This window comes from Pan troglodytes, chromosome 1 (genome assembly GCF_028858775.2).
Source record: "Pan troglodytes isolate AG18354 chromosome 1, NHGRI_mPanTro3-v2.0_pri, whole genome shotgun sequence".
Lineage (NCBI taxonomy): Eukaryota > Metazoa > Chordata > Mammalia > Primates > Hominidae > Pan > Pan troglodytes.
The window spans coordinates 1,015,176-1,039,421 of NC_072398.2; the positions used below are offsets into that span (position 1 = coordinate 1,015,176).

The 24,246-nt window shown below is 36.3% G+C and overlaps 2 protein-coding genes and 1 long non-coding RNA gene across 7 annotated transcripts in view; 2 read left to right on the forward strand and 1 right to left on the reverse strand.

Annotated features, from left to right (window-relative positions):
- Positions 1–24,246, reverse strand: part of OR2L13 (olfactory receptor family 2 subfamily L member 13) — a 202,084-nt gene that overhangs the window by 43,359 nt on the left and 134,479 nt on the right. The window lies entirely within an intron of this gene.
- On the forward strand, positions 1,220–9,712 carry LOC134809814 (uncharacterized). The gene is made up of 3 exons (XR_010156354.1): positions 1,220–1,343; positions 9,019–9,259; positions 9,598–9,712. It is a non-coding gene; the product is annotated as an uncharacterized LOC134809814 (long non-coding RNA).
- On the forward strand, positions 12,182–13,249 carry LOC469761 (olfactory receptor 2T12). Its single transcript, XM_001143155.5, has one exon. The coding sequence runs from the start codon at positions 12,230–12,232 to the stop codon at positions 13,190–13,192; it is 963 nt and encodes a 320-aa protein (XP_001143155.4). The 5' UTR covers positions 12,182–12,229; the 3' UTR covers positions 13,193–13,249.

Genomic DNA, 24,246 nt, shown 5'->3' on the forward strand with positions numbered 1-24,246 from the left:
TTATTTTGCAAAATTACAATTAGTGAATGCTTCTTAAAACTCTTTTAGACAATCAGCAGGAGACCAATAGCAAATAGTCATAGACTCAGCTACCTCAATCTCAACAACATATAGGACAACTATAAAGAGAATTCACAGTTCTGTGTGTTCAGCACATAGTAGTTCCTTAGTAATTGTCACTGTCCTTTGCCCATTCCCTGTGTTAACCATGGAGAGCCCTCACGCCCTGAGAAAATGTTTTTATTAATGTCACATTGTTTGAGAGCTGCATATAGTGCAACTCTAACAAGTTCATGTTACCTTCTTTTACATTTTTAGTTCACTCTTCTTTTTCATTTTTTTTTTTTTTTTTTGAGACAGAGTCTCACTGTGTCGCCCAGGCTGGAGTGCAGTGGCCTGATCTTGGCTCACTGCAAGCTCCGCCTCCCGGGTTCATGCCGTTCTCCTGCCTCAGCCTCCAGAGTAGCTGGGACTACAGGCGCCCGCCACCACGCCCGGCTAATTTTTTTTTTTTTTTTTTTTTTGTATTTTCAGTAGAGACTGGGTTTCACTGTGTTAGCCAGGATGGTCTCGATCTCTTGACCTCGTGATCTGCCCACCTCGGCCTCCCAAAGTGCTGGGATTACAGGCATGAGCCACCGTGCCCGGCCTTCTTTTTCAATTTGATATGGAACTGTCTATTCCCTGTGCAGCAGAGAGTTTCCTGATGATAGGAAAACATTTCCAAAAAAGCTTTCTAGGATAAAGCCAACCCAAATCAACTCAATTCAGTTATATTACTATGACTCACTTTGCCCGAAGTTCTTCAGTTTATATAGTGGTAGAAAAAGCAGTTTTATGGCCAGGCACAGTGGCTCAGGTCTGTAAGCCCAGCACTTTGGGTGGCCAAGGTGGGCGGATCACGAGGTCAGGAGTTCGGGACCAGCCTGACCAATATGGTGACACCCCATCTCTACTAAAAACACAAAAATTAGCCAGGCATGGTGGCATGCGCCTGTGATCCCATCCACTCGGGAGGCTGAGGCAGAAGAATCACTTGAACCTGGGAGGCAGAAGTTGCAGTGAGCTGAGATCGTGACCCTGCATTCCAGCCTGGGTGACATAGTGAGACTCCATCTCAAAAAAAAAAAAAAAAAAAAGCAGCAGTTTTACAGTGACATCATAATCTGCAAACATTCCATATAATTATTTAAAACATGTAAGCATCAAGCTATGTTCTGATAGTATATCAGGCTATCAATAACATTATATCACTGATCAATAGGCCCTGCATTAAACCAAAACTCTTTCTGAAGTGAGAATCTCTTCTTTATCTGCCAAAATTCATGAGGAAGAAACACCAGGTAACACTTTATAATATTCATTCCTTACAGCTCCCACAGCTAGTCATTGTCTTTATGGTGAAATCAGAAAACAACTTCACCAGCTCTTGTGAAATATTATCCTTTTTGCATATGCAGTGTTTAGATAAAGTCTCTTCCTTTCCTCTTACCTTGTTTCAGTGAGAACGGAATAAGGCATTTTACACTGAAGTCCCTCAGGTTCTACCATTGGAAGACAGAAGGATGAATGGCTATATTTTACACACAGAACCTTAAGTCACCAACCCTTAGATATTCCTCTTTCTCCTCTAATTGATCTCCAGTGTCCAAGTCCACGGGGGCCAAAACCTTGGTCACTTCACTTGACTTTGCTGATTTGGGGATGAACTCAAATTCTGAACTTAAAGCAAATCAACCAACCCAATCAACTTTGCGGCATTCAGCTGCTACCCAGAATCAGACTAAAGAGGGGTGTATTTAATATTCCAGTACATGATTTCAGAGCTATAGAAGATGTTAAATTATGTTTACGGAAATTCTCTCATCATGTAAGTTAGAGAATTCAGGATTTAAAAAGTGCAGGAACCACTTACAAGTACTCGACTCAGTAATAGCAGAACTAGTCCCAAGGATAGTTTCCTGTCCGCTCTCTAGTGAGTTTCCAGGGGGAATGATTGATGATTGTGACTAAATTAAATTATACTAGGATAAAACACTTCCTTCTACTTGTTAGGTGGGGGTAGATAATTGATACATGAAAATATTTATCCATTTAGCTATTCTACTAAAGTGAAAGTTGACTCTTAAAGAGAATGTGATAAAATGAGCATTTAGAGTCGGAGAGAATACTCTAGTCTGACAGCTATGCCACTAATTAGGAAGCTGAGTTGGGAAAATTACTTAAGATTTCAGCCTGTTACTAATCTTTACAACTGGACTAATTTGAGGGACATTCTAATAATTAAATAGAATGATGTATGCCAAATGTTTACATAGTGTCTGTTGCAGAGGAAGGGCTCAATCAACTGTAGCATCTCTTAACCTCTTTAATCCATACATTGGTTAACTAGAAAAGAACACTTTTTTGGGGGTTATATTGTTCTTTTTTTATCTTTGAAGACACTAACTGCTATATTTTATGTCAGAAATTAGAAATAATGCTATAAAATTAATATCCATGTTCTTTGTTTTTTTCCTTTAATTTTTTAGAATTATTATGATTATCTAATGGTTGCATATATTCATGAGGTACATGTGATGTTTCAATACAGGCAATCAATGTGTAATGAGCAAATAAGGGTATTTGGGGTATCTATTACCTCAAGCATTTATTACTTTTTTCTGTTAGAAACGTTCCAATTCCACTTTTAGTTATTTTGAAATATACAATAAATTATTGTTAACTATAGTCATCCTGTCGTGCTACTACATTCTAAGTCTTATTCATCCTAACTGTATTTTTGAGCCCATTAATCATCTCCAGTTTATTCCCCACTGTACTCTACTCTGCCGAGCCTCTGGTAACAGTCATTCTACTATATTTATTATTTTTTAATTTTTAATTTTAGCTTCCACATATGAGCAAGAATGCTCAAAGTTTGTCTTTCTGTGCCTGGCTTATTTCATGTAATATAATGGATAATGAAAATTTACTAGATACATAGAACACTATTCAACCATAAAAAAAAATAAGAGTGAAGTCCTTTCATTTGCAACAACATGGATGGAACTGGAACTAAAGTAATGCTGGATTCTTGAATTATCTTGGCACCCTTTGTCCTAGGAGATGATGAGATGAGACTCAATAAATACTGGATGCAAATACGATGAAGTACGAGACTGGACAAAGCTATTCTAGTGCTTTAAATAAGAAGAGTGGACCAGTTATGATCACATACAGATTTTTTTATTGCTCTTGTTAGTCTTTGGTAACTTCTATGTTTTTCCCTGATGCAATGTGGTGCTGCTTGCATTTAACTCAATGCAAAACTCAAACCCAGGTAAAACTCATTCTCAGCCTGTTACCCTCCCTGTGAGATCCATACACAGCAATGAAACGTGACTTGAGGAAAGTCCAATATATGAGGATGCATCTCACCTCAAATTTATGACAATACATCTCAGATTTATGAATACAAATCTCATGGCCCTTTTGCCACGTCACAGTATGTTCTTGTTCTCTGCAGACTTTCTCTAAAAAGTAGTGATCCATGCCTCCTCCTGCTTTCCCCAAACCTTACCCCACTTCCACAGCTCTTAGACTCCTCTGGGAAAAATAAACAAACCTGTTAATAAAACAATCAGATTTCAAACTTTTCTTCCATGAACTGTATCAGCCTCCCTCATTCTGTACCATATACTCAGCCTTGTTTGCTGTGACAGTGTATGAAGTGACCGTGCTCCTGCCTAAACCCACTCTCTACTTTTGCACAAGGCTCAGCCACTCTCAGCATCTCCTCTTTACATTTCCATTTCCATCTTCATCTGCACAGAAACATAAATTCTTTAGAGGAAAATATGGCTGTCAAAGATTCAATCATACTCCTTGGAGGCTTTGACCAAAGATTGAGCATCTTTTTCTTTCTGCAGAGATGGAAGTTACTCATTATCAAGTCGGAGCGGTGATGGATATTATAGACAAGGGGTTTCAGTAGGTGCGATCAATTAAAAAAAATCCAGGATGTAATGAATTACTCTGTGATGGTGTCTCCATGAAGCCTGGGAGCTTATAATGAGTTGAGAGATTCTTTACAATTTCTTAGTGACAATAAAGTTTTGGTTTAACCAGTGTAACCCTTCTAAGAAGACTGTGAGGCAGGTATAATTTGTGAAAGTCTGTTTTATAGACCAGAATGTGGTGTACTTTGATAAATGTGTATTCTAATGTTGTTGAATGGAGTAGTCCACAGATGTGAAATAGATCAAGTTGGTTGATGGTGCTGTTCAGTTATATTCTTACTGTTTTCCTGCCTCTGGATCTATCAATTACTAACAGAGGGGTGCTGAATATCCAACTTTAATTGCAGATTTATTATTTCTCTTTTGTTGTCCTATATGTTTTTGCCTCATCTATTTTGACATTATGTTGTTAGGTGCATACACATTAAGTATTAATATGTATTATGTAGGAAGTCTTAGCCAGAGCAATTAGGCAAGAGTGAAAAATGAAAAGCATTTAAACAGGACGGAAGGAAGTCAACATATCTCTCTTCATAGATGATACCATTCTATATCTGGAAAACCCCATAGTCTCTGTCCAAAAGCTCCCTGATTTGATAAACAACTTCAGCAAAGTTTCAGCATACAAAATCAATGTACAAAAGTCAGTGTCATTTCTATGCACCAATAGCAGCCAAGGTAAGAGCCAAATCAGGAACTCAATCCTATTCACTATGGCCATGAAAAGAATACAGCTAACGACGGTGGTGAAAGATCTCTACAATGAGAAATATAAAATGCTGATCAAAGAAATTGGAGAGACACCAACAAATAGAAAAACTTTCCATGTTCATGGATAGGAAGAATCAATATTCTTAAAATGGCCATACTGCCCAAAGCAATTTACAGATTCAATGCTATTCCTAGGTCAAACTATCAATGACATTCCTCACAGGATTAGAGAAAACAATTTTAAAATTCATATGGAATAAAAATAAATAAATAAAACCCAAATAGCCAAGGCAATCCTAAGCCAAAAGAACAAAGCTGGAGACATCGCATTACCTGACTTCAAACTATACTACAAGGCTACAATAATCAAAACAGCATGTTAATGGTACAATGACAGATGCACAGACCAATGGAACAGAATGGAGAGCCCAGAAATAATGCCATACACCTAGAGCCATCTGATTTTCGACGAAGCCAACAAAAATAATCAATGGGGAAATGACTTCCTGTTCAATAAATGGTGCTGGGATAACTAGTTAGTCAAATGCAGAAGATTGTAACTGGAACCCTTTTTATATCACATACACAAATCAACTTCAGATGGATTAAAGACTTCAACATAAAACCTAAAACTCTAAGTACTCTGAAAAATAACTTAGGAAATGTCATTCTGGACATAGGACCTGGCAAAGATTTTACAATGAAGATACTAAAATTGATTGTAACAAAAACATAAATTAACAAGTGGAAACTAATTAAATTAAAGAGCTCTTGCATAGCAAAATAAACTATCAAAAGAATAAACAGACAAACTACAGAATGGGATAAAATATTTGCAAATATACATGCAACAAAAGTTTACTATCCAAAATCTATAAAGAAATTTAAACAAATCAAGCAGAAATCAAACAGCTCCATTAAAAAGTGGGCAAAGAATATTAGTAGACTCTTTTCAAAAGATGACATCCATGTTGCCAATAAGCATATGAAAAAGTACTCAACATTACTAATCATTAGAGAAATGCATATCAAAACCACAATGAGATACCATCTCATAACCAGTCAGAATGGGTTTTACTAAAAAAATCTAAAATTAACACATGGTGAGGATGCAGAGAAAAGGGAATGCTTATACACTACTGGTGCAAATGTAAATTAGTTCAACTATTGTGGAAAGCAGCTTTGTGATTTCTCAAAGAACTTAAAACTGAACTACCATTCAAGCCACCCATCTCAATATTACTTGCATACCCAAAGGAGTATACATTGTTCTACAACAAAGTAACCTGCACATGTATGTTCATCACAGCACTATTCACAATAGCGAAGACATGGAATCAACCTACATGCCCATCAATAGTAGATTGGATAAAGAAAATGTAGTACATATACACCATGAAATACTATGCAGCCACAAAAAGACTGAGATAATGTCCTTTGCAGCAACATGGATGAAGTGGAGGCCATTAGCCTAAGCAAAGCAACCAAGGAACTACAAGCCAAAAACTGCATGTTTTCATTATAAGTGGTAGCTAAACATTAAGTACACATGGACACAAAGAAGGAAACAACAGACACCAGGGCCTACTTGAGGGTGGAAGGTGAGAGACAATGAGAAACCACCTATTGGGTACTATGCTTATTACCTGCATGACAAAATAATCTGTACATGAAACCTCTGTGACCTACAATTTACCTGTATGACAAATTTGCACATATACCCCAAAAACTAGAAATTAAAAAACGTACTAAACGAAAGGGTTCAGGGAGCTTCTGTGTTAGCAAACACATTTACATACCCTGAGAGTGGCACACCCCAAGTCTACAGAGATGTTACCAAACGAAACTCAAGTCAGCCTGCCTGATAGAGCAAAGTCAAATGCTGACATGGGGATTGCAGCAAGAGAAAGGGAGGAATTTATTACAGGGGGGCAAGCAAGGAGAAGTGAGCAGCTAATGCTTAAGACCTGAACTCTCTGATGGATGGCTACAGGTAAGTTTTTAAAGGGAAGGAGGAAGAGGTTACAGGAAAAGTCATAAATCAATATATGGAGGTTATACATGGGTTTAACCTGAAAAAATGGGACATCTCAAAGTGGGGGGCCCACACATCATAGGGAGATTCAAAAAATTTCTGATTTGTGATTGGTTAAGGAAGTAAAGCTTTGTCTAAACAATTAGAGTCAGCAGAAAACAATGTTAACTCTCATCCATGGGTGTGACTTCCTCCAGGACCTTCAGGAAGAAATTCAGAAGAAAACATGGTTGTCCAAGTTCTGTCCTCAGTTCCTCTTTATCTGAGGTCTATGTGCCAGTAGAGCTATTTAGTGGGATTCCAAGTTTCTGAAAAACAACTCAGGGACAAATGTTAAGCTGTTATCTCTAGTTTTTATAAAGGAACTAAGTATCCTGTGATTTTAACTTCCTTGGCAATTATACTAGGCTATTATCTTCTTACTTAGCAAGTTGCTCATTTATTTCTCAGGACTAGCTAGGTGCCTGGAATTTCCCTGAAGGAACTTAAGCTTTTCCTTTATCTCTGCACTTGGAGGAACTTACAGGTCACTAAGAGGGCTCCCTGCTCCATCTCAAGCCCCATGACTCAACTTCTGGGGAGGTGGGGGCTGGAGATTGAGTTAATTACCAACAGCCACATTAATGCCTATATAATGAAGCCACCATAAAACCCATAATGACAGGGTTCAGGGAGCTTCTGAGTTAGCAAACACATTTACTTGCCCAGAGGGTGGCACAGGAGCTCCTGTGCTTGGGACCCTTCCAGAGCTTCCCAGATGTACCTCTTCATTTGATTCTTCATTTGCATCCTTTATAATAAACTATAATAGCAAGGGTAGCATTTTCCTCATTTCCATGCTTCATTCCAGCCAGTTATATAACCTGAAGCAGAGTGGTTGTGAGATCCTCCAAGTTTGTATCCAAATCAGGTAGAGGTAACCTGGCTATCCCCTACTTGAGACTGGCATCTGAAGAGAAGGCAGTCTTGTGGGATTGACTCCATCAGCATCTGGAGTCTGATGCTCCAGACTCCGGTCAGTGTCAGGATTAAATTGAATAGTAAGACACCTAGCTGGTGTGAGAGTTGGAGAAGCGGTATTGGAAAAGACACTGCGAATTTGATTTCAAAAAAAATTCATTATTTTTGTTTTGTTTTCCATTAGTATAAAACTGGTTGATATCTAATATGGCATGGACAGAAGTTCTTTACATGTCTACTTGACAAAACAACTTCACAGATTCTGGGCCGTAATTTATGGTAAATGGCAAACCAAACACAGAAGCATTCACCCAGAGCACTAAATAGTCTTTGAGCAGGACTATTAAACACCGAAAGAACAGGCTACCCTGCCCTTATCTTGTTTTAGATAACTTTTTATAATATGTAGGCCAGAATCAACATTACTCTGCCTTGCAGGGATTGTTTTTTATTTCAGAACAATTACAATAATGATATCAATGAACATGGATGGAGAATATACTATGGGCCAGATACTCTCCCAGAACGTTTACCAATATTTTATTTATTCCTTCCTATAATGCTACAAAGTAAGCAATTTTATTATGCATCTTTTATAGGAAAGGAACATGAAGATCATTTTATCCAAAATCATGAAATGCGTAAGAAATAGAAGTGAGATTAAAAACAAAACACAAAAACATTTAAACATGTAAAGTTGGGAATCGATTAGTTTATAGGCTATCCAAGCATTGGGGCCCAGTTCAAAATAGTCGAAATTCACCTTCAGATTTTTTTTTTTTTATAAAAGGCAGTATTTCTCAAAGTGTAATTCCTAAGTATTCTGAGTGATTCAGATGTTCCTCAACCTTTAAGAACCACAAATCTATGATTTGAACATTAAAGTTCTTCCGCTCTGCTACCTCGTGATAGTTAAATATAGGTATGGTATTTAAAACCATTAACATTGTTTACATTGCTATATTAATGTAAAAATTCATAGAACAAACAGTTAATTAAAAGATTAAATAGCACGCATGTAAATGCATGTAAAATGCCGAGCATATTCACTAGCATGTAGAAATGTTCAATAAATAAAATCTATTATTATTTTCATGATACAATTTCAGAAAATTTAAAAATTTATTTCAGGTAATTAAGTCACATATATTCAAGGATTATCAATGATCAGAATTCTAGGCTTTCACTTCACTAATTCATTGTGCTTGCTATCCTTACAAGGGACATATCTGTTCACATTCCCATTCAGAGTGTTTTTGCTTTTAGCAAAACTTGGGTGATAATTTGTTCATTACATTCATTTACCCTTAGGAAATACTTCAATCTGTATTCCCTTGCCAAAGATGATATACCTTTCCAAGTGGCATAGCTCCAGGGAAGATATTTGGTTGTTAGAAACTTTCAGTGACCACAGAGGATTTTTAACTAAATAGAGCAAAAAGCACAAAGCAGTAGCCACAATACTGAGGTTAAGCAAACATTTGTACTCAACCCATCAGAAAGATTCAGTCCCATATATATGTCACAATGGCTGTGATTCTCTACTGCAAAGGTGAGTCAATTTGTTTGATAATTATTTTTCTTTAATTTTAGGTAGTAATTTCAAATTACTTGTATTTATTATGTATTCAGCATTTTATATATGAATTTTGAATTGCAAAGTAACCTTTGTAAAGTTGCAGGCACAAATCACACAAATTAAAAGTTGTCCTGTCATCCACAGGGTGTTTTGAAAATGTAAGACGCAGTCTGTGTCTACCCAGAACACCAATTCAAAAATTCTTGAATAAAGCAGTTAATTAGGTCAAATGATTGAATTTGTATTAGAAGATTTTTTTTTTTACTGAAGAGTATGGCTGTTTCAATAATTTCTCCATGTTATATCAACAGCTTGTGGACATAGAGACACTGCCTTTGTGGAGGGTAGGATGCCAGAAAGAAGAGAGAAGGAGATTGTTGAGTGGAACTCTAATGTTCCCGAACAGTGATCTGTGTGTGTTTTCAAGTAAGCATGAAGGTGGGGAAGGGGACGATAATCGGTTTACCTACCAGCTTCAGAAAGGGCATGGTTTTGACATTAATAGACACAACATTCCTCAGCTATTTCTAAATAAAGTGCCTAGAAGAGCTAAGAAAGACAAATAGAAATAAATATAAATATATATAATAGAAATGTATATATAAGTGTATGTGGAAAAATATATAAATATATATATATTTTATACATAAAAATACAAAAGTATTAAAATGTTTTATTTAAATCCAGGTATCCTATTTAATAGCTTAGAATTAATATCAGCCCACAAATTGACTTAAAGAAGAAATATTTATCAGCATTTGTTCACATTCTTATAATTTGCTGAGTTAATACAGCCTTTAAATGAGAGATAAATATTCCACTTGACAAATAAATATAGCTGTATATTTAAAACGCCAAAAAATCCTTTATTCAAAAATGGTAATTAGTAAAAACAATCAAGATGCAATACCTCCGTATACCTGAAAGAAGAATTAATAAAGTTAAATAACTTTTCTATTAAATTATCTGACCGATACAATGTGCTGAAAAGTCTAATCTATAACAATATTATACATCATAATTTTTCACAGCTTAGGATAATACAGGTTTATTTATTTTTGTTACATTTTAATGTTAAAGAAAAGAGCAATGGTTCCAAATTAAAGCGATATTTACTCTTTGCCTCCACCTGTAGAGAAGAGAATTCAATTCTGAAAAAGTATAACCATTTAGAAAGTCTAAGAATTTTCAAATCTTAGACTTTCACCATCATGTCAATATAGTATTCAGCTCACTAATCTAATTAATATTTTATGCTGTGATTTTTAAGCTTCCGAATATATGAAAAATGGCAACATAAAATGATCTAAACTAAAAAATTAAATTAAAAATAAAAATTTTGTTTCAATATGCACTATGGCTTAAAAAACTATTTTCAAACTCCGATATGCAAAACTCATGTAATTTTTTTTTAGTAATCTTTTTAGAAAGTTCAGTGCTAGACTGTGGCCTGTTAGGACCTGGCCTGCACAGGAGGTAAGCAGCAGGTGAACAAGCATTACCCATTGAGTTCTGCCTCTGTCAGATCAGCAGCAGCATTAGGTTCTCATAGGAGTGTGAACCCTATTGTGAACTGCATGTGTGAGGGATCTAGATCACATGCTCCTTATGAGAATCTAATGCCTGATGATCCAAGGTGAAACAGTATCATCCCGAAAGCATCCCCTCTCCCACAACCCCCATTGGTAGAAAAGTTTGGGGACCACTGGTTTAAAACATTTAAGTAAATAAAACAAAACAGAAATGTTATATAACTTTCTCCTTATAATGTAAAATGACAGAAATGATTCTTTTTTTCCCATGCTTTCATGTTTACTTTTTTTCTTAGCACAAATACAAGTTATGTAACTTTCCAGGTAGAATATGTTATTTCACATACTTCCTAAAATCATGACACATACTAGCAGTGGTACACCTACTGTAATCTGGAAAAAAGATAACTAGACAGTAGTGATTTTTTTTTTTTTTTGGTGCTTCTCTGCACACATTTTTTTATTTTATTTTATTATTTTATTTTATTTTATTTTATTATTTTATTTGAGTCCTGGGATACATGTGCCAAACGTGCAGGTTTGTTACATAAGTATACCAGGGCGATGGTGGTTTGGACAGTAGTGATTTTTTGACATGGACTTTTTAATGCCATGTCCACTGCTTTTTTATCCATGAGTTCTGCATTAATAAAATGAGTTTGAGGGTGGTTTAAAGTTATAATGGAAGCAGTGCAGGTCTGCAGTCAAGGAGTCAGTGGGCTGTGGCAATCACATGAGAAAGATACTTTAAATAGTATGTAAAATAAGGGGAGTGCATACACTATATGGGAAGACAGTAATGCAACCGACAAGGCTTGGCACAGGCTTGATTAGGTAGAATCCTTGCCTATTTTGCCTGTTTTATTGTCCTATAATCTCTGTTTATTTCCCTGATGGCATGAGAGAATCTTTGATGTTGGTAAATGCTGGAAGAGAATAGCAGTAACTATAATGAGTAAGTAGTACTTGGAGTAAGTATAGGACAGGAAACAACTTAAAAATGAAGTGTTGTTATTAGTCACAGACAAGGTATCATCTCAAAGATGCTAGTGTTACTGTGTGTTTGTGGCTGCTCACATCTGAATGCTCACATGCTGGATGTAGTAATTTAATGAGTCCTTGGCACTGCCTTTCTGGAGGTCCCTGAATGAGACCATCTGTGTCTGAGATGAAGTCTAAAATATTCAAACCATGTGGGTGCAGCACACCAGCATGGCACATGTATACGTATGTAACTAACCTGCACAATGTGCACATGTACCCTAAAACTTAAAGTATGATAAAAAAAAATTCAAACCATGACATTTGTGAATTTTCTACGAAAAAAAGAGGGAAATTAGCTCGTTATTCAGATGATAAAAGCCTCTTCCTTCTCTATTTTTCCATTTGCACCATCACACCAGGGGAAATTATGGAGATGAGAAATACTACCCCAGACTTTATTCTCCTAGGACTCTTTAACCACACCAGAGCCCACCAAGTCCTCTTCATGATGCTTCTGGCCACCGTTTTGACCTCCCTGTTTAGCAATGCCCTCATGATTCTCCTGATTCACCGGGACCGCCGGCTCCACACGCCCATGTACTTCCTCCTGAGCCAACTCTCCCTCATGGACGTGATGCTGGTTTCCACCACTGTGCCCAAAATGGCGGCTGACTACTTGACCGGAAATAAGGCCATCTCCCGCGCTGGCTGTGGTGTGCAGATCTTCTTCCTCCCCACACTGGGTGGTGGAGAGTGCTTCCTCTTAGCAGCCATGGCCTATGACCGCTATGCGGCTGTCTGCCACCCACTCCGATATCCCACTCTCATGAGCTGGCAGCTGTGCCTGAGGATGACCATGTCGTGTTGGCTCCTGGGTGCAGCTGACGGGCTCCTGCAGGCTGTTGCTACCCTGAGCTTCCCATATTGCGGTGCACATGAGATCGATCACTTCTTCTGTGAGGCCCCCGTGCTGGTGCGTTTGGCTTGTGCTGACACTTCAGTCTTCGAAAACGCCATGTACATCTGCTGTGTGTTAATGCTCCTGGTCCCCTTTTCCCTCATCCTGTCCTCCTATGGTCTCATCCTCGCTGCTGTTCTGCACATGCGCTCTACAGAAGCCCGCAAGAAGGCCTTTGCCACCTGCTCTTCACATTTGGCTGTGGTGGGACTCTTTTATGGAGCTGGCATTTTTACCTATATGAGACCCAAATCCCATAGGTCCACTAACCACGACAAGGTTGTGTCAACCTTCTATAGTATGTTCACCCCTTTACTAAACCCCCTCATCTACAGTGTGAGGAACAGTGAGGTCAAGGAAGCCCTGAAACGGTGGCTGGGGACATGTGTAAACCTGAAACACCAGCAAAATGAGGCCCACAGGTCAAGATGATCTAGTGTCAAATGACTCTAAGTTCCTGAATTTATTAACATTTTAACACATTGTAATTCTCTCCCTTTAGTAGTTCATGAACAGAAAATTAAGTTTGTGCATTGATATAATAAGATATTTTTAAGAATGAAGTGAGCTAATTGTATTGAGAGATTTCATTTTTGAGCATTTATGTACTTTTCTTCAAGTGAAGTAAAATCTATATATTACTTTGTATCCTAAAACAACCCCATAATATAAGTACTGTTGACAATATATCCCACTTTCTAAAAAAAGAAATTAACAATGGAAAGTTAAATATTGTTCCCAATTTCACATAGCGCGGAAATATTAAAAAGTGACTCCAGAGCTTGTACCATAACCTGGAAAAGTTTATTTCTGTTCAATAACGTATTTTGAGTGTTATTTCCTATGTGTATGCTCTATGATTAAAAACTAAATATGAGGATTCCACCAAAGACAAATCACATTATTTTAAAATTATATTTTAAAATATAGTTGCATGAAAAGGGGAGGTACACAACTCAAATGTAACTGCTATATTGTCACATTTCTTTTGTATTTATTCCACAGTCTGTTTTTATTTGGTGTTTAAAGGCAAACCTTTTAAAATTTATGTAATTTTTCATTTAAGCAATATTTATCTTTTCCCAGAGTCTCACTGTAATTGCATTGGAAAATTGCTTTAAACTACAACTAAGTTCTTTTTTCTACACATGTTTTAAGGTTACCTTGACTTATGGACATAGATCCATGGATATGAACTCTTAATTGCATAATCATGCTGAATGTTAACAGTTACTAACAATGAGTTATCAAAGCTGAGTAACACTCAACAACCTTATACATAATTGAGTCACCTTACTTCTGCGAAGGCATAGGTGAGTAGAGATATTTCTAATGAAAAATTTGGGACACCTTCTAAAGGTTTGGGGTTTGCAAAACAAAAAAAGAAGACTATTTTATTTATGAAGACACAAGCTAGATAATGATGGCAGAAAGCTGTGGTTATCAAAGCCAAATTGCAATCAGAGACAGGCTATCACATTGTCTTAGAGAGTTTTATGATAAAGCCTATATTTCCTGTAGGTAAAACACACTTAAGAAATAATATAAGTTTTAAACACACAATGGGAAATAACTAAAAGCTTCCAGGGACAATGTATCTTCAATATAAGTGTCTGAAAGTTAACCCGCCATTTCAGACCATCCTGAATTTCAAAAGGGGCTTGTTTTAGAACAAATGAGAGGAGTTTCCTGCTTCATATAGAGCTTCAGTTTCCAAAGCAGTAATATATTTAAGATAGTACCTTAACCAGTGCATGTAAATCCTGAGCCCATGTCTCAAGAGAAGGTTATTCAGTAAACACTTGTCTCCTTGGAAGAGTTGAGGATGACAGGAGAGAGCATCATTTGTTTAAGACTAAAAGTTTGCTACTCTTTTTAATTATCTCCTTACCCAGTGTTAGGGTGAGAAAGGAACAGAACTGCATAAATTCTGTCATTTATACCATCTAAACAATCTTCTCTTAGAATGAATGAAAATTACACAAGTACATGTCGTCGCGGAAATTTCATTACTCATACCAGGTTCATTCACCATCAGAGAAATTATTTTAAAACATATTGAGCCGAAAAATGGTAAATGAGGCCTATAAAAATTTGGAAGAATAAAAAATTCTAACCAGAAAATTAAGCCTAATATACAGGCGAAAGCAACAGCAACGACGACAACAACAAAAACGGAATGAACTTTATCTCCAAGCAAATGTAAGACATTAATAAAAATGCACAAAATACCTATAAAAATAGAAATATGTTTCAAAGAAGTGGTATTTCAGACTTGTTATCTGACCACAATGAAATTAAATATAAAATAAAAGTTTTAAATAATTTTAGAAATATGTTCATTTCTTATTGCATTTTCAATTTGCAGATGTTTCTACTCTGAATTTCTTAATAAAGGTTTGCATAGAAAATCTTCAAAATCTTCAAAATGGTGGGTTAGCTTTCAGACACTTATATTGAAGATACATTGTCCCTGGAAGCTTTTAGTGATTTCCCATTGTGTGTTTAAAAATGAGCTGATATGGTTCTCATGAATCTCTAAGTTAAAGAAGGAGTACCTGATAGAGACAGATTATACAAGCCCATGAATGGTAGAAACAAAATTTCGAATGAGGAGTTACTTTGAATATACGAAGCTCTAGCACCCAGAAACAAACACTGTTGTTGGGAGTGTAAAGTAGTTCAACCAGTGTGAAGACAGTGTGGTGATTCCTCAAGGATCTAGGACCAGAAATACTATTTGACCCAGCAATCCCATTCCTGGGTATATACACAAAGGATTAGAAACCATTCTACTATAAAGACATATGCACACGTATGTTTATTGCAGCTATTCCCAATAGCAAAGACTTGAATCCAACACAAATGCCCATCAGTGATAGACTGGCTCAAGAAAATGTGCCCCATATACACCACAAATACTATATAGCCATTAGAAAGGATGAGTTTCCGTCCTTTGCAGGGACATGGATGAAGCTGGAAACCATCATTCTCAGGAAACTAACACAGGAACAGAAAACCAAACACTGCATGTTCTCATTCAAAAGTGGAAGTTGAAGAATGAGAACACATGGACACAGGGAGGGGAACATCACACACCGGGGCCGCTTTGAGGTGGAGGTTTAGGGGAGGGATAGCATTAGGAGAAATACCTAATGTAGATGATGAGTTGATGGGTGCAGCAAACCACCATGTCATGTGTATTCCTATGCAACAAACCCGCACGTTCTGCTCATGTACCCCAGAACTTAAAGTATAATTCTAATAAATTAAAATAAATACCTAATGCAATGAAAAAAAGAATTCATTCATCTTCAAAGTGCAATTTATTTACATTAATACAGACTTATTTAATACAGTTAATGCAAATCTTAATTGTACAGCTTGATAATTTTTTTTACAGATGTAAAAAAAAATGTATCTGTGTAACTACGACAAAGATCATCTAGTTCCCTTTATGTCTTCCTTTTGTCTCTTCCAAGTCGATACCTTCACAAAGGAAATCATTATTCTAACATATTGGTGGGGAGGGAGAGCTGACTCTTCTTGCTGATTTGTTAAGAATTCCTTGTGCATGTTGGATATCAATATTTTGTGCAATATCTTCCAATGTGTGGCTTGCATCTTTATTCATAATGGAGCTGTTTCATGAGCATAAAGTTTTAGTTGCATGAAGATAAATTCATCAATCTTTTATTTTGTGGTTTTTCTTTTGGTCTTCTTTAAGAAATCTTGGCCTAATCCAAGTCATAAAGATAGTCTACTATGCTAACATTGTAATTCTTTTCCAATTAGTTTTTGCATATATGTTGTAGGATCATTACAAACTGACCCAGCATCATTTATTGAAAAGGCCTCAGTGACAGATTAGGTATTGTTATTAATTATGTATCTATGTGGGGCAATTAATAGACTGGCTATTTTTTACCCTTTGTCTATATTTCTATTACTGAACAGATATCACATTATATTAATTTCTGTAGCCTTATAAAACATTTTCATATTAGGTAGAATAATCATCCTATCTTGTTCTTTTTCTTTCTTTTTGTTTTCAAGTTTTCCTGTTTTTGATTCTTTTCGTTCCTGTAGAAATTTTAGACTCTGCTTTCATTTTCACACACAAAAAATGCTGAAATTTTTAAATTCAGATTGCAGTAAGTATTTACCTCAATTTAGGGAAAAATCATAACTTAAAGATAACTTTTTTGCTTTATTATTACAATTTTTGCATTGAATTTTTGTTGCCGTTATTTGTGTGTTGAGTTTTAGGACATTAAAAAAAGTACAGAAAATTTCTGTATACCCTTCACCCAGCTTGTCCCAATGTTACTATGTTATATAACCATAGTACATTATCAAATCCAGGAAATTCATTTTGGTAGAATACTATTAACTCATTCAAATTTCACCAGTTGTTATATGTATTGTGTGTGTGTGTGTTTGTAAAATTCTATGAAATTTTTATCACATGTGTAGATTTATGTAACCTTCGCCCCAATCAGGATACAGAACTGTTTTATTACCACAGAGAAACTTCCTCTTGTTATTCCTCAATAGTCAGTCACATCTTATCCCCAAACCTCCTAACGTCTGGAGACCAATGATCTGTTCTACATCACTATAATTTCATTGCATAGATACAGATATAGATATAAAACATACATTATGTAAACTTTAGAGATTAACTTTTCTTTTTTTTACAAAGTACAATGCCCTTGAGCTCTATCCAAGTTATCATATGTGTCAATAATTTGTTCTTTTTATTTTCTGAATAGCATTCTAGTGTCTAATTGTACCAAAGTTTGTTTATACATTTGTATTGAAGAACATTTGTGTTGTTTACAGATTTTGCTATTACAAGTGAAGGTCCATAGCTATGGACCTTCATGTACAGGTTTTTGAATGACTGTAAGTTTTTATTTCTCTAGGATAACGATCCAGGAACATTTGGTTGTAAAACGAATCACTGCCATCCTGGTGTGGTATAACAAATATATATTTAACTGCATAAAATACTGCCCCTTTTTTTTCCAAAACAGTTGTACTTAGTTTGTGTGTGTGTGTGTATGTGTGTGTGTGTGATGGAGTCTTGCTCTGTTGCCAGGCTGGAATACAATGGCGCGATCTCAGTTCACTGCAACTTCCGCCTCCTGGTTTCGAGTGATTCTCCTGCCTCAGCCTCCCGAGTAGCTGGGACTACGTCACCACGCCCAGCTAATTTTTGTATTTTTGGTAGACACGGGGTTTCATCATATTGCCGAGGATGATTTCGATCTCCTGACCTCGTGATCCACCCGCCTCAGCCTCCCAAAATGCTGGGATTACAGGCGTGAGGCACCGCGCCCAGCCAGCTGTACCATTTTTTATTCCTACTAGCAATTTTTGAAATACCCAGTTGCATTGCATCTTATTTAGCACTTGGCATTACCAATAATTTTATTCTGATAAGTATGTAGTTTATTTTATCACAGATTTAATTTTCATTATAAAAATATATTGGAAATCATTTTAGTGTTTTTGTTTGTTTTGCTTATTTAGGTGTTTATCCTATTTGATAAGATGCCTCTTAATGTCTTTTATCATTTATTTTCACTGTTCACTTTTTGTGTTTTTTTACACATTCTAGAGAATAGGCCTTTGTCACATTTGTGATTTTCATATACTGACATACATATATTTCATTCGTGAGTTGTCTGTTTAACTCTTTTGTTCATAGTCTGATTGGATTTAGTTTTTATGTACTGATAAATATATAGTTACCTGCATATTCTCTACACAAGTCTTTTGACAGAGCTGTGATTTGCAAATATTTTCTTCTAATCTCCCTTTAACAGAAGTTTTTAATTTCCTGAAGTCCTACTTAGACAGTTTTTCTTAATGGATCATGTCTTTGCTGTCATGCCCAAGAATTATTTCCCTAACCCCAAGTCATAAACATTTTCTTCTATGTCAAATGGATAAATTCCCAGATACATAGACTCTACCAAGACTAAACCAGAAAAGAAGGTGAATTTCTGAATAGACAAATAACAGGCTCTGAAATTGAGGCAATAATTAATAGCCTACACCAAAAAAAGTCCAGGACCAGACAGATTCACAGCCGAATTCTACCAGAGGTACAAAGAGGAGCTGGTGCCATTCCTTCTGAAACTATTCCAATCAATAGAAAAAGAGGGAATCCTCCCTAACTCATTTTATGAGGCCAACATCATCCTGATACCAAAGCCTGGCAGAGACACAACAAAAAAAGAGAATTTTAGACCAATATCCCTGATGAACATCAATACGAAAATCCTCAGTAAAATACTGGCAAACCGAATGCAGCAGCACATCAAAAAGCTTATCCACCACAATCAAGTTGGCTTCATCCCTGGGATGCAAGGCTGGTTCAATATACACAAATCAATAAATGTAATTTATCACATGAACAGAACCAATGACAAAAACCACATGATTACCTCAATAGATGCAGAAAAGGCCTTTGACAAAATTCAACACTGCTTCATGCTAAACACTCTCAATAAACTAGGTATTGATGGGACGTATCTCAAAATAATAAGAGCAATTTATGACAAACCCACAGCCAATATCATATTGAATGGGCAAAATAGAAAGCATTCCCTTTGACAACTGGCACAAGACAAGGATGCCCTCTCTCACAACTCCTATTCAACATAGTGTTGGAAATTCTGGCCAGGGCAATTAGGCAAGAGAAAGAAATAAAGGGTATACGATTAGGAAATGAGGACGTCAAATTGTCCCTGTTTGCAGATAACATGAATGTATATTTAGGAAACCCCATCATCTCAGCCCAAAAACTCCTTAAGCTGATAAGCAACTTCAGCAAAGTCTCAGGATACAACATCAATGTGCAAAAATCACAGCATTCCTATACATCATTAACAGACAGAGAGCCAAATCATGAGTGAACTCCCATTCACAACTGCTACAAAGAGAATAAAATATCTAGGAATCCAACTTACAAGGGATAGGAAAGACCTTTTCAAGGAGAACTACAAACCACTGCTCAATGAAATAAAAGAGGACAAAAACAAGTGGAAGAATATTCCATGCTCATGGATAGGAAGAATCAATACCATGAAAATGGCCATACTGCCCAACGTAATTTATACATTCAATGCCATCCCCATCAAGCTACCAATGACTTTCTTCACAGAACTGTAAAAAACTACTTTAAAGTTCATATGGAACCAAAAAGAGCCCACATTGCCAAGACAATCCTAAGCAAAAAGAACAAAGCTGGAGGCATCACGCTACCTGACTTCAAATTATACTACAAAGCTACAGTAACCAAAGCAGCATGGTACTGGTACCAAAACAGAATTATAGACCAATGGAACAGAATAGAGGTCTCAGAAATAATGCCATACATCTACAAACATCTGATCTTTGACAAATCTGAGAAAAACAGGAAATGGGGAAAGGATTCCCTATTTAAAAATGGTGCTGGGAAAACTGGCTAGCCATATGTAGAAAGCTGAAACTGGATCCCTCCCTTAGATCTTATATAAAAATTAATTCAAGATGGATTAAAGACTTAAATGTTAGACCTAAAACCATAAAAACTCTAGAAGAAAACCTAGGCAATACCATTCAGGACATAGGCAAGGGCAAGGGCTTCATGACTAAAACACCAAAAGCAATGGCAACAAAAGCCAAAATTGACAAATGGGGTCAATTAAACTAAAGAGATTCTGCATGGCAAAAGAAACCACCATCAGAGTGAACAGGTAACCTACAGAATGGGAGAAAATTTTTGCAATCTACCCATCTGACAAAGGGCTAATATCCAGAATATACAAAGAACTCAAACAAATTTACAAGAATAAAACAAACAACCCCATCAAAAAGTGGGCAAAGGATATGAACAGACACTTCTCAAAAGAAGACATCTATGCAGCCAAAAGACAAATGAAAAAATGCTCATCATCACTGGTCATCAGAGAAATGCAAATCAAAACCACAATGAGACACCATCTCACACCAGTTAGAATGGCGATCATTAAAAAAGTCAGGAAACAACAGATGCTGGAGAGGATGTGGAGAAATAGGAACGCTTTTACATTGTTGGTGGGAGTGTAAATTAGTTCAACCATTGTGGAAGACAGTGTGGTGATTCCTCAAGGATCTAGAACTAGAATAACCATTTCACCCAGCAATCCCATTACTGGGTATATACCCAAAGGATTATAAATCATGCTACTATAAAGACACATGCACACATATGTTTATTGTAGCACTATTCACAACCCAAATGTCCATCAATGATAGACTGCATTAAGAAAATGTGGCACATATACACCATGGAATACTATGCAGCCATAAAAAAGAATGAGTTCATGTCCTTTGCAGGGACATGGATGAAGCTGGAAACCATCATTCTCAGCAAACTATCACAAGGACAGAAAACCAAATACTGCATGTTCTCACTCATAGGTGGGAATTGAACAATGAGATCACTTGGACACAGGGTGGGGAACATCACACGCTGGGGACTCTCAGGGGCTGGGGGTCTGGGGGAGGGACAGCATTAGGAGAAATACCTAATGTAAATGATGAGTTGATGGGTGCAGCAAACCAACATGGCACATGTATACCTATGTATCAAACCTGCACATTGTGCACATATACCCTAAACTTAAAGTATAACAATAAAAAAGAAGATTTTCGTCTATGTCTTCTAAGATTTTTATTTTTAACTTCAACTTTTATTTTAGATTCAAGGGGTACATGTGCAGTTTTGTTAAATGGTATATTGCATAATGCTGAGCTTTGGGGTACAAATTCTGTCATCCAGGTAGTGAGCATACCACCCAATAGGTAATTTTTCTCCCCACGTCTCCCTCTCCTTAACCTCTTTAGTAGTCTTCAGTGTCTTTTGTTACCATGCTTGTGTCCTTCTGTACTCAATGCTTAGCTTGCACTTTTAAGTGAGACATTCACTATTTAGTGTTCTGTTCCTGCTCTCAGCTTGAACGTTATTGGTGTATAGAAATGCTATTGATTTTTGTATGTTTATTTTGTATTCTGAAACTTTGCTGAAGTTGTTTATCAGTTCTAGAAGCCTTTTGGCTGTGTCTTTGGGGTTTTCTAGTTATAGAATCATATCGTCAATGAAGAAAGATAATTTGACTTCTTTTTTTTTTTAACACATTTTACCTCTCCACCAGCAATGTTTGAGAGCTCATATTACTCTCCATCATCACTAGCATTTGGCATTTGAATATTTTTAATTTTAACCCTTCTAGTGGTGGTATCTTCACGTCATTTTAAAATATGCCATTACCTAGAGAATAATCAAGGTCATCACCTTCTTAGATGCTTACTGGTCATTGATATATTTTATTTTAAGAAAAGTATCTTTATATCTGTGGCCAAAATGTTTTTACTTTAATTTATTTTATTCAGTTTTAAATTTTTTATTTATTCCGGAGAAAAGTATTTTGTCAAACATGTGTACTGTAAATTTTTTTCTTGCTTTTTGGCTAGCCTGATTATTATTTTAATTGTATATTTCACAGAACAGAGATTTAATATTTTTAAGTCAGATATATAATTCCGTTTTATACAATTAGTGGGCTTTTCTTATGAGTTGTCTCTACAAAAAAATTATATACTTCAAAAGTTAAAAGACGCCATCTTACTTTTTTAGAGCTTTATAGAGTTAATATTTATATTAGTCCATGTGTCAATGGAGAGAGATTTGTGGTTTTTAAGTGTATAATGTTTTAGTCAAAACATGTTATTTATCTACATATTAACTTTTCTTTAATATTTCTTTTTTTAACCATGCACTCTTTCATTAATGAAAAATCATCTACCTGATTTGCACCCACTAGCAAGCTAACATCCATGCCTCTTTTTTTATTTTTATTTATTTATTTTTTTAAAATTTTTTGTTATTTTATTATTATTACACTTTAAGTTTTAGGGTACGTGTGCACAATGTGCAGGTTAGTTACATATGTATACATGTGCCATGCTGGTGCGCTGCACCCATTAACTCGTCATTTAGCATTAGGTATATCTCCTAACGCTATCCCTCCCCCCTCCCCCCACCCCACAACAGTCCCCAAAGTGTGATGTTCCCCTTCCTGTGTCCATGTGTTCTTAATGTTCAATTCCCACCTTTGAGTGAGAACATGCGGTGTTTGGCTTTTTGTCCTTGCGATAGTTTACTGAGAATGATGATTTCCAATTTCATCCATGTCCCTACAAAGAGCATAAACTCATCATTTTTTATGGCTGCATAGTATTCCATGGTGTATATGTGCCACATTTTCTTAATCCAGTCTATCATTGTTGGACATTTGGGTTGGTTGCAAGTCTTTGCTATTGTGAATAGTGACACAATAAACATACGTGTGCATGTGTCTTTATAGCGGCATGATTTATAGTCCTTTGGGTATATATCCAGTAATGGGATGGCTGGGTCAAATGGCATTTCTAGTTCTAGATCCCTGAGGAATCGCCACACTGACTTCCACAATGGTTGAACTAGTTTACAGTCCCACCAACAGTATAAAAGTGTTCCTATTTCTCCACATCCTCTCCAGCACCTGTTGTTTCCTGACTTTTTAATGATTGCCATTCTAACTGGTGTGAGATGGTATCTCATTGTGGTTTTGATTTGCATTTCTCTGATGGCCAGTGATGGTGAGCATTTTTTCATGTGTTTTTTAGCTCATAAATGTCTTCTTTTGAGAAATGTCTGTTCATGTACTTCGCCCACTTTTTGATGGGGTTGTTTGTTTTTTTCTTGTAAATTTGTTTGAGGTCCTTGTAGGTTCTGGATATTAGCCCTTTGTCAGATGAGTAGGTTGTGAAAATTTTCTCCCATTTTGTAGGTTGCCTGTTCACTCTGATGGTAGTTTCTTTTGCTGTGCATCAGCTCTTTACTTTAATTAGATCCCATTTGTCAATTTTGGCTTTTGTTGCCATTGCTTTTGGTGTTTTAGACATGAAGTACTTGCCCATGCCTATGTCCTGAATGGTAATGCCTAGGTTTTCTTCTAGGGTTTTTATGGTTTTAGGTCTAACGTTTAAGTCTTTAATCCATCTTGAATTAATTTTTGTATAAGGTGTAAGGAAGGGATCCAGTTTCAGCTTTCTACATATGGCTAGCCAGTTTTCCTAGCACCATTGATGAAATAGGGAATCCTTTCCCCATTGCTTGTTTTTCTCAGATTTGTCAAAGATCAGATAGTTGTAGATGTGTGGCGTTATTTCTGAGGGCTCTGTTCTGTTCCATTGATCTATATTTCTGTTTTGGTACCAGTACCATGCTGTTTTGGTTACTGTAGCCTTGTAGTATAGTTTGAAGTCAGGTAGTGTGAGGCCTTCTAGCTTTGTTGTTTTGGCTTAGGATTGACTTGGCAATGTGGGCTCTTTTCTGGTTCCATATGAACTTTAAAGTAGTTTTTTCCAATTCTGTGAAGAAAGTCACTGGTAGCTTGATGGGGATG